At 36.7% G+C, this 18,021-nt stretch overlaps 1 protein-coding gene across 12 annotated transcripts in view; it reads left to right on the top strand.

Annotated features, from left to right (window-relative positions):
* Positions 1–18,021, top strand: part of GRID1 (glutamate ionotropic receptor delta type subunit 1) — a 583,553-nt gene that overhangs the window by 521,596 nt on the left and 43,936 nt on the right. For all 12 annotated transcript variants that reach the window (XM_068688379.1, XM_068688377.1, XM_068688380.1 and 9 more), the window contains 4 exons: positions 8,392–8,493; positions 9,992–10,189; positions 12,267–12,591; positions 13,332–13,470. In XM_068688379.1, the coding sequence (XP_068544480.1) occupies positions 8,392–8,493; positions 9,992–10,189; positions 12,267–12,591; positions 13,332–13,470 (764 nt within the window). The remainder of the gene's footprint in view (positions 1–8,391; positions 8,494–9,991; positions 10,190–12,266; positions 12,592–13,331; positions 13,471–18,021) is intronic.

The raw sequence follows: 18,021 nt of genomic DNA, 5'->3' as shown, positions 1-18,021 counted from the left end.
TACGGAAAACTGTTATTTCAATTCTGCATAAAACTCCTCAGTCACAGAACTGCAAATAGCTACTATATACATAAATGCATGAACAAGAATATCTTGGATTTTTTGATATTATTGGTATAATGCATAATGTGTCTAATCTTCATTTATGTCAGAGCTGTTATATGGAAAATAGTTGGCTTTTAATAATATGGCCATTGCATTTAATTGAACTGAGCTTTGGCTAATAAAAACATTAAGAGAACCGCTTCCTCTCACTTCAAAATATTTTATGTTCTCTGCAATGAAGAACCATAAAAAATAGTTGAGCAAGGTGCTTCTGAGTTATGCTAGGTAAAGTTAAAATTGTTGATTGAAATGGATAGTTGAATTTGTAGAGTAAGAGCTGAATCAATACTTTCACATATGCTTCTAGAGAATGTAGAGTATTAATGCTGAAATACCTCTACCAAAGACTAAATTTGTAGTTTTCTGTCCTCCTGAACTACACTCACAGTTCTGGCTTAGGTGTTGTGGTCTTTCCCTCTAGGTTTTCCATATCTGTTATCTGTTATGCATCAATTATTGTAAATGATATGGACTCTGTATTAAAGACTCTGACTAATCTCTGGGTAATAGCGGTTTAATACTATATTTGTTCTTGCATGTAAACAAAAAAGTTTCTGTTTTTAATGTAATCTTTTCACTTTTCATTGGGTTTAAGCCCTTTGAATTTCTTTGAAATTTTAATTCCAACTTCAACAACTTTTCAACTTGTCATTATGCAGCCTCTTGCTGAAGTACTTTTTGTTTGCACAACTGGAGGTTTGTCTTCTCTCAAATCTTGAATAAGATTGCCATGGGGACAGTCCATGTGACAGTGATTCAATTAATGCTACTCTTCCCTCTTAAACATGAACCTGTTCCTTTACATGGTTTGAAGGGCATTATGCTGCTGCAAGGGCAGTCTTCATGTGGCGTCTTAATCCTAGACATTTGCCATTTATCTCACAGTGCTTCTCAGAAGAGCAGTGGTGTATGTCTTTTTCCTTACACATGTCAGTTCAGGTCAATTGCTCTTTCCTACTCAAATCCCTCCTTCAGTGTTCTTGAAGTTTCTTTATTTTCTCTTCTAGGTCTATGCCCAATTAACTTTATGTAAGTGTAACTCTCAGGCTTCAATGGTATTATGTACATTAGCTAAGCTAAAGCACATCTCTGAGTGATTGTTGGATGGAACCTTAAATTGCTGCTGTGCACTTTTTGATAGTTGCTCCCTCTCTGAGTTGTAGGAATGATTTCATTTCAGCCATGGTGAATGGATTTATACTGGAGATGAAAGTTGAGATTTTCAAATGCTTAGGAATTATGCCACTCCTCAAATAGACTAAACCAATACCTTTGTCAATAATTATATGTCCATACTAGCCTTTAGGATGATGAACAGTCCAGTCATTTGAGATAAACTGATATGCAAGACTAAACTTTGCAATATGGGACTCAAATCAAGTTGTTCCACGTTTAAGTATCCTAATCACTAATGGCTTGGATCTGAGAGGCTCAGAATTCTGTGAAACATGGGTTCAGTTCTGATATCTCTGGTGAATTCAGCAGTCACCAAGCTGTCAGGCTGTTCTTTGATTTCTTTCAAGCATGCACTTACTCATATCCAGGATGTGCTAAACCCTTCCCATGAAAAAATGTTTTGTTAAAAGGGCAGAGCTTGTCTGTATATATGTGTGTATATATATTTATATTTATGTTTTTTACTCTTTTCACAGTATGCATTGAGTAAGAAAGAATGTTTTCAGTAAATGGTTTGGATTTCATGTGAAAGGGTCTCTGTAGATTATTTGAACTCAGCAGCAGTTCTGTTGTCTTATATCCAGTGTTGTATCTGATTTTCCAGTTTCTTAGTCATCATTAGATTAGATAATCACAGTTGCTTCTTTTACTGTTCTTGTGTTGACTCCTCTACCCCAGTGGTATTGTTCTGTTCTCCCTGTGATTTTCTTCCAGCTTGCCTAAATCTCGTTCAGACAGATGTTGAGCACATTATTAAGACTGTGTGCTCTTCTGAGCTGTGTTGTGACTGCTTTCGGTGCAGCCTGTGCCATGAGATGTGTGGAGTCCAAAATCACACTGTCACTTCTGCAGCCATACTGTATTACAAGCTTGTGATCCATTTGCAGTACACCATCACCCTGCACAATTTTTTAACATCAATTTCCATTTTTTTCTTCAACTGATGTATATATACTTCTCACTTCTTTCCTTTTCATTAATGTTTATTTCTAGTTATGCCAGATTCATATTACTATTTCATGTCTGTTTTTTTATTACTCCCTACTCCCATTTATTTTTCTCTCTGTTCTAATCTGACATATTTACAGTGCTTTCCAGTTTTGAGATATCTTTGCATTTTAGACATTTTGTTTTAAGTAATTTGCTATTTCCTGTTCCAAATCATTAATAAAGCTATTAAGTAAATAAGATAGTAATAATGACTTGTCCTAAATTACCTCAGAACTTCTCTCTTCATCTTCATATATCATTCTTTGATGTTGCTTAGAAGGAGTTCATAAATTATGTGATATTGTCCTTATTCAGGAAATGAATTCAAATTGTCCTAGATGTGTTTCCACAATAACCTGTATGAAACAAAATTGAAATTCAGTTATATCACCTTCATTTCTGTTACCTATTAATTTTGTTATTAAAAAAAAAAAAAGTAAATTTTGCCCAGAATGGCTTGTTCTTCATAACATCTTGCTGCCTAATGCTTATCTTCCTATTATTTTCTATAGATGTTTTATTACAATTTATACAGCACCACATATTTACCAAACAGTGAAACTAGAATAAGCTGTATACTTCTCCCTAAAGACATGACATTCCTAAAAACCCATTAAAGCATCAAGTTACATCAATGTGCTTCACTGTCTCACATAGGGTCCTGTTGGATGAACAGTAGTGAGACGGTAGCCCCAGAGGAGTCGGCCTTTTCCTAATCCAGCATTTTTTCATGCTTTATATTGGCTAGGCTTTACCTTTAAAGGGCTTACTGTCTCATTAGATGGATGGTGCTGTTTTTTGAAGTATTGGGAATGGGAGAAAGCAGCTTTCCATCACCTCCCTGCACTGCTCTGAACTTTTACCATGCAGCTGCAATCCTTGGGTGGCCCCGTAATGACAAACTGAGTGTTTTTGGTGTTATAAAGGATGTGATAAAATTTTCATCCGAAAGACTAAGTTTCTGTCCCTGTCAATGTTTGGAAGCAGGCTATGTCTTTAATACAAACAAAATGCAGAATATCAGAATAGATTAGAATAAACATCAGACCTAGATGGCTTGCAGTTGTTCTGCTGCAAACAAGGTAGGGTTATGCTGGAACACAGAGTACTACCCTAAATCAGCTTGGTTGATGATCTTGTCCAGGTTCTTATCGTTAAAAATGCTTGTGCTTTAGAGTAGAGATGTTAGAATATTTCTAATAATTTTGTAGTGGTTACAGAAAATAATTGTATCAGATTTGCATACACGTATGAAAATTAATACCTTTATATCTTGTTAATCCTATTTTACGTAATTGCAGATTATAGGAATGCACAGTTCAAAAGGATTTTATTTTTTTTTTAATTATGATCCCATGTTTTACATGAAAAGCTTTTGGTACCCACAAAACAATTCCAGTAATAAGAAAAGGAACAGATGTTTCAGGGAGTCCTGTTGGTTCCTTAAGAAGAACTCAAAGTCCAATGTGTGAATCCTATTAATACCATGCTGTGAATAATATTGAACAACAAATCTCTAGATTACTGATACATTGCATTTAAAAACAATCCTGGGAGTCGATGTAAATATTTGCTTTACTTACTATTTAAATTGATTCCTTTGTATTGCTTAGGATTACAACATAGGAGTGTCCAGTTTGCTCCATTTGCTTAATGGACCACTACCTTATTTTACATTTGCCTCCTGTAAACTTTATCTTGTTTCTTTTTTTTTAATTAGTATTATTTTAATTACTGTGTTTGTTTAAAGCCTGCTTTTATAACATTAAATATTTCAGTAAGTGGGTTGATACAGGTGTCACTGTCTCAGGGCATGAGAACTGACTGCCTCTCTCTCCTATTTCCTCTTTGTTAGAAGTCTACAGGTTTCAAGGCAGGGGTTCCCGAATTTAATTGGTTTGGATAGTGTAACCCTGGCTCCAAATTTGTTACCAGACAGAAGTTTTCAATTTTGGTAAGGTAGAATAGCATGCTCTGTCTTAATTGTAGCCTTTTAAGATGCTACTATGCATCTGCTAAAAATTATGGGTTTATATTTCTTAAGGGAATCCCATTTTCAATGATGATTGGGATTTCAATGAAATCCCAATTTCAATTTTAGGGTGTTTTCATATTTAAAATAGAGTTAGATAGCAGTGGCATGCACTATGTTGACAGTAACTACTGCATCAAAAACTTACATAATGTAAATGGTCTTATTCACTATTGTGAGAAAAACATTACATACTCACTTTTTATGCTAATGCCAGTTATTTACTAGTAGTTTGGGACATTTTCATCTCCATTTGTTTGGGCCCAAGACAGACATTTGCCATAGTCCAGTGGTTTGAGCATTCACAGCAGAGTTAGGAAAACTAATTTCAAGTTCCTTATTCAAGGAGTATGTAATTATTGTGTAGTACAGCAGCATGAAAATATAGACTTTGCAGACAAACAGCTGTGTTACAAACAACTGAGTTGATAATCAGTTTCAGCTCCTAAATGAGTAGGCACGCAGGCTCTCAATCTCATTGATCAAGTTCAAAGGAGGCTGTAAATCTTGCAAATCTATGTTAAGTGCATGCAGCCTTGATTTATTTGAGCAAGTGGATCGTCTGCCTCATTATGCTGATGAGGGTCTTCACACTTCTGTGGAGCTGTTTCTGATATTGTCCAGTTGCCATGACATTTCAGTACGATATCCCCTGAGGAACTAAGTTCAAGTAAGCCTTGCGCAGCCATGAGCTGCGTAACTGACAAAGTCATGAAACTCCTTTGTTAGAGTATGCCTTCTAATTTATTGATGGAAACACGGGAATCCCAGAGTTACATTGTTGTCAGATATTCTTTGGATATAATGATGGGTATCAGTGCTTTTCAGGAAAAAATCCCAGCATGTTCATGAGGCATACTGTGGATAACATACATTCTCATTTCATTTCATTCCCATTTCATTTGACATTCCCAGGCTGTCTAGTTGTGTAATTGTTTTGATAGTGTGTTGAGTATGTGTGTTTGGAGCTATATATTGTTTGTGGGGGTTGAAAACCATATTAAAAATTTGAATTTCTCTCTCCAAGCTTTTCCTTGCAGTTCTGATTGAATATGCAGTAATTATTGATAAATATCAGAAATGTTTATTGAGTCACAATTTTGCGAGAAGTTACCTCTTTGTCTGAATTTTGCATTTATTTCCTCTGGTTTGTCTTTAGTGGGTCATTGAGCTTCTGATGTATGTCTGGAACTATAGGATAATAGCCAGCAATATGACTGTTTAAGAAAGAGAAGCTAGGTAGAAGGTTTAATCTAAAAAGCTTTATTAAAGTAGGTGTTTTCAAAACCTTAACTCCCATAACCCAGAAACTCAAGAATCAAACACAAGCAAACCAAACAATAACAAACACATTGTCATTAAATATATTTTCCAGAGACCGCTGATTTTTGATTAGTAATTTTGAATTTTTTCATCCAATAAGTGCTGATTCTGCAAGTAGTTGTTTGTCATGATTGGATCTAAAAGCCCTAGATCTCCATCAGTTGATGGTTGTTCTGTAACCTTTGACTCAAGACTTCTGGTAGGATCATGGTACATATTTCTACAAAGAATGAAACTCTAACAGTCTTATCAAATAACAGCAGTACTCATTGTGTTTAACAGTGCTGGAAATTAGTTTCTCGGGCACTGATCTTGACAGGTCAGCTGTCACAAATTGGTGTACGTATCTGTAAATGTATCAGTCCTATAAACAAAATTCTGTCTGCAAGAAGTGGAAGCCAAAATTGGCACACTTCTGAACAAGTGAAATGCTCTGAAGCACAGAAATGTAAAGGAAAAATCCCTTTTGGAAAAGGTTTTCCTCATGTTCCATTTATGAACTTTATCTGCATCATTTGCCTTTTAGAGACTGGAAAATTTGTCTCTCCATACAGAATGCCATGGAGTTCTGTGCAGATGTGAAACATGCTTCTCCTCCTTGCACTTAGCCCTGCTGCATAAAAGAGAAATCTTTGTCTCTCCTTTTGAAAAAAAGGAATAGGCTTTGGTTTTGCACTGGCATGTTTCCAGCTATTTTAGGAATTCCTATTGTTAATACAGAATGCAAAATAGAGGGTATTCAAAAAGTTTGATCTCTTGAGGTGAAATCAGATAGGGTTTTTGAAGGGAAAAGAAGCAAGAGAAGGAATTGAAATGTCAGCCCATCAGTGGTAGCGAAACAAATGAGTGTTTCATTACTTATTTTTGAATAAATAGTGATTATCATCTGTATACTGTGTAAACCATTCTGGCAGAAAACTTCCCTGTTCCTTTACCATAAATTTACTGTATAGGACAGCTGAAGGAAGCTTAGTCAGAGCAACATTATTTACAGATTCAAGAGAATATATATATACCCCACGTATTAATACGCATCTTTGAAATCTGTTGAACCGTACTGACTTATGTCAGCTGACAAATAGGCTAATTTTGCTTAGCAATAGCAAAAGCTAACATTTGAACATATTTCAGAGCAAGCATCTGAATTTGAATTTAAGATATCATAGCTATAGGTATCTACCCATATTGCTATTGATGCTTTTATGTAAAAAACATAGTTTGTCACTCCAAACTGACATTACAGGTGGAGAGTTTTCAACCTGATACTTCAGCTTTCAGGAGTGTCATCAGAAAGCTTAATACTACTACTCAGTCATTCTCCTTTTTCATCCTTCAGGTCAGTTGGGTTAAAGGAGGTATAGCTTAATTCTTTTCTTACCTATCTCTCAGGTTGAAGATTTAGTCATTATAGAATAATTTTCATCAGTTGTACCTGTGTGATGGATATGATGGCTGAGTAGTCACTAAATGTCCTGTTCTTTTTAGTTCCCTGTTTTTCTTCTGCAACAAAACACAAAACTATACAGATCTCCCTCACGCAATATATTTGTTGGTTTGACTTTTGAGGCTTTAGGATACAACTAAAGTCATAGAGATAAATCATGTAGGACATCTAGCCATAGGCATTTTCAGTAGAATAAGTTATTTCCAAGAAGATTTTGACTTGCTACATGAAGCTTAGCTTCTGGCAGGAGGAAGCCACATTTCACATATCTTGGACTGAGTTTAATTTCTGCGGGGCATGCCTTCAACTAACAACACTGCCTCCGTATATGTGAGCGTAGTATTGGTGTTTAAGAGTACAGCTAAAAACAAACAAAAAAAACCCTGTTTCTACTCAATACTATTTATGACTCTTCCAAACAAAATGACACCATGAGTTCTGTTTGAAAGTAAAAGGAGTGTCTGCTGCTGCTGCAGAACATATTCAGGTTGAATAATCCAAAGGTCACTTAAGATTGACTTTTGTATTGAACCTCTTTTCAGAAAAAGCAATACAATTGATTTTGAAGTGCTAAATTTAATTAAAAAATAAAATATTTAGATGTAATGTTTTGTGGAGTTATCATGAAAATATGTATCTAGCATCTAGCAGATGCCTATAGCGCTCTTAGAATTTATGAGATATTTGATCATGGAAGCCTGGGAAGCTGAGAGGCTGTCATTATTTTACTGATGAGGTAGAAGTAGGGCAAGAAGAGAGAAAATAGGACTTAATATAGGATCTGAAGGATCCTAGATGGAAGAGGAGGCAGTTTTACACCATAGAATCTGTGTCAAGAATTTATAACCACCAGCAAGCAAGAGCATTGTGCAGCAGGCAAAATCGTTGGTCTTTGATAAGCAGTAGAGAATGACTTGGAAAGTAGGAGGGAATTTGATCAAAGAGGAAAATATGGGATGGTAAGACTACAGATAATCCCAAGGACTGTCAAGCAATATAAACTTATTAGAGAGAAAGGTCGTATAGTGATTTGTATGAAGTAAGAATGCAAATAATACAAATAACAGATCGGTTATATTACAGGCATTGAGAAAATGCATTCACACAAAATATTAGTTTATCTGTGCTCTGAATCTCGCTAATTCTGATTGTGTGTTTAAAAAACAAAACAAAACAAAAACAACAACAACAACAAAAAAACACTTCTCTTATCCTCTCTATATCAACTCTGGACTCAGTCAATCTGCTGCAAAATGTTCATGAAAGTATTGAAGGGTTTCTGCCTACCAGTCCTTCAGACTTACTGTACTTTCTGTTCTAGTTGGCCACGTGGGACTCTGAGAAAGGACTGAACGGTAGCCTGCAAGAACGACGTCTGGGCAGTGACTTACAAGGATTGACACTCAAAGTGGTGACTGTCTTGGTATGATGCTATTTGAGTTCAGGAAACAAAATGCTCAAAATAGAAAGGATCTGACTATTTTGGGTGCTTCCTTCAGAATTTTTCCCTATCATTTTCAATTCTGTATTTTTGGATGATCAGTTACATAAGCAAGGAAGATAGATGACGGCCTTATATTATTTTATGTATATCTGTGCAATGTCAGAGATGTAGAACATTGCTTGTGCTTTTTTTCCTGCATTTTAATTCATACTGGGCATAGAACCAGCACAAAGTCTGTGTGCACAGGACTACATTTCAGATACAGTACTCTAACTCAGACATGCAGTTTCTAGTATTTAATGGATTTTAAGATCAGATGGGCCAATTATGATAATCTAATATTGGCTCTTGTACACTGCAGGCTGTATAATGTAACCGAGTGTTTCTTCCATTGAGTTCGTAACTTCCTGTTGAGATAAACTACGTCTTTTAGAAAGATATAGACTATGTGTTTTTGGGACTGCAGTTTGTTACTATTCTGAGTGGTAGCAGAGCTCCTGTTAGCTAAGTGATAAATTAAGGGCAAATTAAGGTTTGAATGCATTCCTGCCTAAGGTATTGTAGTTCCCAGACTGAAGAACGTGATGTCTTTGTGTTGTTTATTGTTCTTTTTCTGAATCATGGTACAAATAGGAAGTAATGCACGAGGTGATTAAAGCGGTCTCACCAGCTTTCTTTCCTCTATCAGGATCAGGTATCATGTGAGATTATGGTATAGTTCATGAGAGAGGTGAGCAAATTCCTTCCAGAAGGATGTCAGCACCACAGCACAAATGCAGACAACTGCAGAGGCTGCGCAGCTGACACACACAGCAGGGAATGATGCCTATGTCTGACTGAAAACATACAAAAAATGCTGTATTCCTTTATCACAATATATGCTTTACTATAAAATACTCTAGAAACTAATACCCGTTAAAGTTATTGCTGGAATTTTCAAAATTTCAAAAATTCAAAAAATGCAACGTTTTTAGCAGTTGTTTTGAAAGATTAATCATTGTCAGTAAAAGATGGCTTTCTAAATCTGATATGCTCTGAGCTGGAAAGCAGTAGTGCTCCTATCTAAGGCTTATCTGCTTAACTTATTATCTATATTCTAGACAGTTAGTTATGACACTAAGGTAGGTGTCATTGCCCTCTTCATATTCAGTGAGAAGAGGTGGGTATTCCAGAGAGTATTCATCCTGCAAATGCCAGGAAGCTGACAGAGAGGGCTGAATTGTTCTGTGGAGTCTCTGCTTCCTTTCATGAACTGTGTAAAACCCAGGACCATGGATGTAACTCAGCTGCTGAAACATTGGTGCCTGGTGGGGATGCCTTGGAGTGTTCCACCTGATCTGGGCTTTTTGCTGAGAGGGTTATGAGGGTCTTGAAATCTGCGCTGAGTTGTCCAGAATTGACTCAAGAAACATCCATTTTGCTTAAAAACAAAAACACCTTGTTTCAAGTATCAGCTAAGATATTGTTTTGTTCTCAGGAAGAACCTTTTGTGATGGTGGCAGAGAACATACTTGGGCAACCAAAACGTTATAAAGGATTCTCCATTGATGTCCTGGATGCACTTGCCAAGAATCTGGGTTTCAAATATGAGATATATCAAGCTCCTGATGGCAAATATGGACATCAGCTCCAAAACAGCTCCTGGAATGGCATGATTGGAGAACTTATTAACAAGGTACACAGAGAAGAAGCTGCATTTGAAAAACAAACAACTAATAAAGATTCTTCAGAGTAGTATATTTAAGCTAAGTTATGGACATTTTTGAAATTCGTCCCTTCCTCCACTGGAAATTACAGGAGATTGAATTAGAATCAAAGAGCCAGTACAGAACTCTTCTGAACTGTGGGTGGCTTGAGTGTAGTCTAAACCGTGCTATTTAAGACCTTTTATGTAGGGTCGGAACTATAGAGTGTGTTGGTCTGTTTACTCCCACCTGTTATCAACATATATTATGTCAATGTAAATCTGTTTATATAGATGTCAGAAATGAGTATATAAAGAGAGGGCATATGTGTGAGTGAGTACAGAAAGTATGTTTTCTTAAACGATTGATTATTATTTTTTTGTCATTATATATTTGATACATGACTTGTAGGTATGACTTTCTCTGGATCACTGTGTGGCAGTATGTTTCATAAGGATCAACCGATAATTCCAAAATAGGAAAAGTGTCACTAACAACATACGCCATAAAGAAGTGTTTTGGAGGACCGGAATTTTAAACTGAGCTCAGGATTACTCATTCGGTTAATACAAAGAGGACCAAATTTCGTTGTTAATTAAAGTCTTGCAAATCAGGAGTGAGTTAATTGAACTCTGTTGAAGTAAATGGGGAAAGTCTGTAGTTTAGAATCTCCAGGAGAATGAGATTAAAATGTATTTTGTTCATGGTCTTGCTATCTGACACGGGACAAATGCTATTCAAGACAGAGAATCAAAGGAATTAATATTCCATGTCCATGCCCTTTGTAGAAAAGGTTACTCTTCTACAGTGCAGTTATTACTGAAAGTGAAAGCTTTCTCATTATGTAGTAAGTAGGCATCTCAGTGTCTGGGAAGTAGATGTTTAGGAAGAAATAGATGCAATTAAAGCAGTAGAAAACATGTGTATGGTAATGGGATATACTTGGTTGGTATTAGGAAATATAAAGGATTTTTTACTTATTTTGCATTGACATAAGCTATTTGAATTTAATTGACTTAAAAATCTGGTAAGAAATCCTGTGAAATTTCTTTGGAAATTGCATTCTTTGAAGTAACAAAATATTTATAATAGTATTTCTGTTACTAGCTTTTCCACTGCCTCCAAAGAATTTCAAAGCAGATCTCCCTAACCTAATATTTGGCCTACTTTCACAACAAAACACAGAGATAAGAAACAAAAAGTACATTTTATTTTTTGTAGCGAACTGTTTTGATTAAGATGGGAAAATAATCAAAAACCAATTGCAGCTCTTAAAAGCTTTGGGAATCTTATTTATTAAATACTTTTATCTTCCATTGAGTTTGCATACTCTTAAAGGACTTTGTATATGTAAGACCTGTTCACTTTAAATGTTGAGGTCAAAGCAGTTCCAGGAGGTAAGTTTCCTTTGGGGCATTCTTACAGTTATTAGTTTTTGCAGCCACTTTATTTGTTGTAAAAGCAAAAATCTTCTCCCCAGTTGTCATATGAAATCCATTTATTAATATGGGAAGTTGGCAGGTAGAACAGCAAACACTAGCTCGTCACAACACACAAATACTAAAAACACAAACTAAATAAATTTTGCATGGGGAAGAAGTGAGGATTTTATTTCTCAGTAATCTTGTGATGACAGTAGAGTAGAAGAAGCATTGATAGAACTGCAAGATGTGCATGGATGGTGCTTCTTGCTTACTGCTTGCAATGCATTGGGTTAATATGGTTTAGAGTTTTAGGCTTCATTTGGAAAAGAAGTGAGGCATAAAGATTAAATAAACTGCATTTCATTCCAGACGAGTCACGGTGACTCTTTTTGTTCTGTAATACTTTGACAGGTTACATTTCACTGTTATGCTTTAAACCAATGCAATTAATTAATTAATGTTTGATTGATAAAACTGATTCTGATTTTACTTTTAGACAATTTATTTTACTTTGTCTAAATGTTAGATTTTAAAAAGATATGCACAGAGCCACTTGCTTTTTAAAAAAGATTCTCTTGAAGACTTATGCTAGCAGAATTCATGGTGAAAGAAGGAGATCTGACATTTTGCCTTTGTCTTGCAGAGAGCAGATCTAGCAATCTCAGCCATCACTATAACACCTGAAAGAGAGAGTGTAGTGGATTTCAGCAAGCGGTACATGGACTATTCGGTGGGGATCCTGATCAAGAAGCCTGAAGAGAAAATCAACATCTTCTCTCTCTTTGCTCCTTTTGACTTTGCGGTGTGGGCTTGTATTGCTGCAGCCATCCCTATAGTTGGTGTCTTAATATTTGTCTTGAACCGGATCCAGGCAGTCAGGGCACAGAATGCTTCCCAGCCGAGCCCTTCTGCTTCCTCCACCCTGCACAGTGCCATCTGGGTTGTGTACGGCGCCTTCGTTCAGCAAGGTACATAGTCTGTTACAGACAACACTCGTGGATGTTCAGAAGTGTTCTATCTTGTTTAGAGCATTTCAGGACATGTTAGTCTTGGCCAGAGTATTTCTAAAGATGAAAGAGAAGTTTTGTACAAGGAGGTAATATGTTTTATTATCCCAGGTAATGAACAGTGGGAAGTAGGTAAATTTGGGAGATTACGTTACGCTGTTCTGTTCCTCAGAAAGTGTAGTGAAACCATTCCTGACAGACTTTTTCACTGTGAAAATGATCACTTGGTAAATAAATGGCAGAGCTGCTTGGCTCAACATTACAATACTTCTCCAACTGAGAAACTAGCACCTTTTCTAATCATTTAAATGTGATTAAAAAAAAAAAAAAAGTTTTGAACTAATATGATACAGTTTATCTTTCTGTTCTTTGAAACGAATAGGAAAATGTTCTGAACGCTGTGTAATGATTTAATTCCAGGATATTAGTGGTACTTCACCATTAAACTTTCCTTATTTAGAATATTATTCATGTTCTGTATGTCTGATCCTGAATAATGCCCGAGGGAAACATTTTGAAAGACTATTTTCTAGAACAGTACCCAGGGCAAGAGGTTGACTACATGTTGTAATGGAAGTAGTGCTTAGCTCACAGCAAAAGGGACGCACAAATACAGAGGGTTACCCCAACACAGTTCTACATATCAGAGCATGCAGGGGAGAAGTTCCTGAAACGTCCTCATTTTCCCTGTTTACTTGTAGGGGGTGAATCTACTGTCAATTCTGTGGCTATGCGCATTGTAATGGGAAGTTGGTGGCTCTTCACCCTTATCGTGTGCTCATCCTACACAGCAAACTTAGCAGCATTTCTCACAGTATCAAGGATGGATAATCCTATAAGGTAAGAGCCTTTTCTTAACATGGAGCTGGAAACCTGGATTTCACAGAAATGTATTACGCATTTGAGCACTCATTCTTGCAAGAAGGAGATAACTCTCTAATAAAATACTCTTCTTATTTTCAGTGACTGCTTTTCTCTTTTCCCTTCCTCTCCCCTTCTCCTTCACTCCTACAACCCTCAAGTGAATGGAAAGGACAATGGTATTTTAATTGTGTGTTTTTGAAGAAGAGTTGTCTTTCATGTTTATTTTTATTTTGCTTAACTAGAGATCTAAGTACTTCAGCTATCCGTGTCTCTTTGTTGAACATCAGAGGGGAACTACTACTCTAGGGAACTATATATTTTTTCACTTCTCACCTTTAATGTGTGATTTCATGTTCTTGATATTTTGATATGCATTGCTGCTTATGCTATTGTTTGCATGTAAGATGATACAAATGGACTTTTTAAAGTATAGATGGCCTGATTCCGTGGCGTTATTTGCAGAAAAGACTTCTTCTCACAGAGGAAAAGATAACCAAATCTGACTCCAGGATAATAGATGTAATATAGCATTCATTTGATTAAATTTATATATAATTTGCTACATTTGTGTTGGCAATATTGTGATGATAAATTACAGCTTCTGTAACAAACTCAATTTATCTTGCACCTTTGACTTTTTACCCCACTGCCTGCCTACTAATCCATATCCTACAAGAATATTTTCAATAAGCCAGGCCTCTGAGCAGCTCCTGAGGGCTTCTGGTTGTTTGTTGGCATGTTTAATGTTTGTTTGTTTTTCTTTAGAAAATGTAACAGTTAAACAACATTTCCCCTTTTTCTCTCAAAACACGGGCAAAATTTCCAGCTTCACCCTGGCATGGAGTACTGAGAGGACCATTTATTGTCCTCATTCACTGCTGACAGAATTAGTCTGGTATCTCATGTTTGATCTGACAGCAATTGAGTGGAGAGGTGGCTAGAGGACAGGCAGTGCAACACAGGCTTTCCTAGAAAATGCTGAGGCAAAGATTTAAAGTGCTGCTGAGTGACACAGTTACTCTGTCAATCTCATTTGGGGTTTCACTGGAAAACTGGGACTGGAATCTGTGGAATAAGAGCTGTTGGCACTTACATGAGACTGTCTCTTAGAGGAAAACAACAACAACAACAAAAATGCTTTTGCTTTCTCTATGTTATCTGCACAGAACGACAGAAATAATTGCCATTACATTCATGCAGGTAATACAATGCTTTGTATATATATATACTGTTAAAATTATTACAAAAAGAGCCCAAAATAATGAAAAGTTCTGTTTTTTAATTAATTTTCTATTAGTTGGGTTGAAATAAGTAAATTTTAACAGTAATAGAAATAAGAACTTCAAGTAATTTCTGGAAATGACATGAGAAACTAAAGAGAATAAAACTAGTGCACAGTATCTCTGAAACCCGTCTGTAAGATCTCATCCTACATTTTAGCACCAAGGTTCAGCTCAATGAATAAATTGTTCTTGAAACCCAGGACAGAAATAGTTGTCTGGAAGGTTTGAATAATGACCTTCTGAATGATTTCTGAAAGTTCTTGTTCCTTCATGGTGGAAGAAATTGTCAGGTTTACTGAGCACCTCCCAGAACTCAGCAGATTTTAGAGGACAGAAGTGTGATGAAATGCAATGAGGAATCTGGAGAAAAAAGAGAAAAAAAAAAAAGAAAAAAAAAGTAATTGGATTTAAGAACTGAGCTGCTTGATGAGTAAATCAGACCTTAGAGGCTGACCTATTACAATATCTACAGGTGGTTTTGATTCCTCTTCTTATTAAAAATTTTAATAAGGATAAGTTATTTGGGTAATGGGGCTGCTTGACATTGTCACAGGACTTCAGAGCCCATTGTGCCCTCTACTATTAGAGATTACAACTGAAGAATTATGATTATGTGCCTTTCTATACCCAGTGGTGGCTGCCACTTTCCAAGTTCCCAGTGTCGCATCCACTTTACAAGGAGAGGATACAGAAAGTAGGAAACACTACTGTGGTCTGCAAACACCAGAGATAAATTCATGTGCCAAACCAGAAAGGTTTTTTGTTATTTGAATTGCTGCAAGGCCCACCGCGTGTCCAGTTACTTGGCTCTAAGAGCAGGGGTCTCTATTATTATTTATTTTCAGCTATAATATGGATTATTCATACTGTCTGGGATATTTAAAGTGGTCCCAGATGCTTAGGCACCCAAATCCTTCCCCAGGTAATCTGAAATGGTAGCTGTCAGAATACTCTGGGTTGATGATTAGTTGGCATAACTAAGCTAGTTAAGAGATTTGCTTGTCTTAGAGTCTTTATGGCTTTTTTACAAAGTTGGCAGAATCTTCCTGAGATCATGCTACTCTAAGAGATTTGGTCTAAACCCACCCATCAAAAACTGCTAGTGCCCCAGGAGACAGGCGATGTGTTAAAGAAGTAGGTTCTCTAAATGTGGAAACTCTATCTGTTTCTAAGCCATGATGAAAATATTTTCATGTCATCAGTCGTTAGGAGAAACATCTTGCTCATTTTTGTAGTCTCAGGTTTAAAACAAATATGTTTCCCGAGAAAGTAAATTATTCCCTTACATGAATGCATCATGGCCCAGTCTTTCAGATCCAGTAGCACATAGCTTCAGTGTGGTATGATGTGGAATGAGTATTTTTACCTTTGTAAATTTGCCTTTGCGCTTGCCTGTATTTTATCTTTTGTGGACTCAGAAAGGGATAGTTTCTTGAAATGCATTTGCTCCCACCCAAAGAAGTGCAGTGAATTATAGTTGAAAATTTGCTCACCAGCTGAGAAGTACCAAATACATCTGAGATTATTCCCATGGTTAAGAAACCAACCCCCTGTCCGCTCAGTGTGTACTGTTGTCTGTCCCTCCATAGGAAAGTCCTCTGGTGTTCAGAATTGCTGCTGTTAAATTGCCAGCAGGGGAGAAAAGAGTTTTATGGTGCTGCAGAAGCTGCAACATAGTTAAGATTTTCATTACAAGACTGATTTTGTTCCCAAGCCCCCTCCAAAATAGCTAATAAGTGTTTCAGCATCAATTTTGGCATGTGCAATCTGTGACTAGCAGAATAGAAGTACATTTTATTGAATAACTAGGTGTCAATCAACCCAGTGATACCTACCTCCACAATTTCACTGCAAAACAAGTCTGTCATAGAAATCATAAATGGTATTTATTAGAAAGGGCTTGGCGAGACATTCACTGAAGCAGTGTTGAACTGTTGGAAGGCAGATTTTTTAAATTAGCATGTCATGAAAGCCTGCTGATAAAGAAGGCTTTTAAAATTAAAAAAAAAAATAAAATAAAAATATTCTCACAAGGCTTTTCAACCCTACCACGAATTTTAGAATCTGTCTGTGGTTCACAGAAAGGTGAAATACCTGGCTAAGGAGGCATGGTGGAAAGCAGCTCTGATGTGCTACCTGTATTTCTGTATTTCCTGAGAGACTTCCTACGTCCCAAAGGGGTTCCCAAGTGTTGTGCTGTCCGGGTGCCCAGATCGCATGTCAGAAATTTACTTATCTTGGATAGAACAAAGACCTCCTCCTTGTTTTTTCCAAAAACCTCAGAGACTTTGTAGTATGATAACAAGGAGAGGTGCTGGCCCTCCTCCTGGCATGTCAGCAGGTGCTGCCCTGCTCTTTGCACGTCCCGGGTGGCCACCACTTGCCGCACTGTGACAGGACAGTAAGGACAGTCAGAATGCAGAGTTTGAGACCCACCTTAAAACCTTAGGCCCTTTCGGAGATCAGGGATAGGAGAAAACACCATGGACCTTCCCAGACTGCCCTCCATTCTCAAGTTGCTAGTAGGGTTTTTGCATTCATGGAGATTCACAGACAGGGCAGTGTATGCTTTAGCAGATTTCCTGATTATGTATGGGCAGAGGAGTGAGATACTACTCTGCTCCAAAGGAGATGGCATTTCTGTGAAAGAAATTGCTGGTGCAACCACTTTGGAGCTCGGACTGCAGGTCTGTGATCCACTTTCTGACTTGGTAACGAGCAATTCTTAATTTTTGTTTTCAAGTATAAATCTAGGCAGTGTTTGTAGCTTGTGCTAATCCTTGACTAACTTGCTTAAACTGAAATGATTTATATTTATTCTTATATTTGCAATCAGACCTGTGTGCAGCTGAGAACCCTTCTAATGGCTCAGTTTGACAAATAAGGGCTAAACTACTACATTAGTTTGTTCTTTCTTTTGTCATATTACATTTTCAAACAGCCCTTGGATCTGCTGTCTGACCTTCCATTTGTAATTATGAGTTTAATTAGCAGTGACTGAACTTCCAGCTTCATTTCTTGTTAACAAGCAGACTACATACAGTTCAGTAGTAAGGAGATATTCTTAAACTCAGGTTTAGGAGAGCTTGTCTGATAAGAGGTATGAATCATGCAGGAAAAAATAAGACATGAAAAGTAAGCTATTTGCAAACTGAAGAGTTTAAATTTAAGATTTTATCAAATTGATACTTAGTATTTGGGGCTGCTGTGGAGGTTCTTAAAGGCATCTGTATATATGCTTTCA

Source organism: Anas acuta, chromosome 7 (genome assembly GCF_963932015.1).
Source record: "Anas acuta chromosome 7, bAnaAcu1.1, whole genome shotgun sequence".
Classification (NCBI taxonomy): Eukaryota; Metazoa; Chordata; class Aves; order Anseriformes; family Anatidae; genus Anas; species Anas acuta.
Note: the sequence above shows the minus strand (reverse complement) of the source record. Positions and strands in the feature narration are given on the sequence as shown.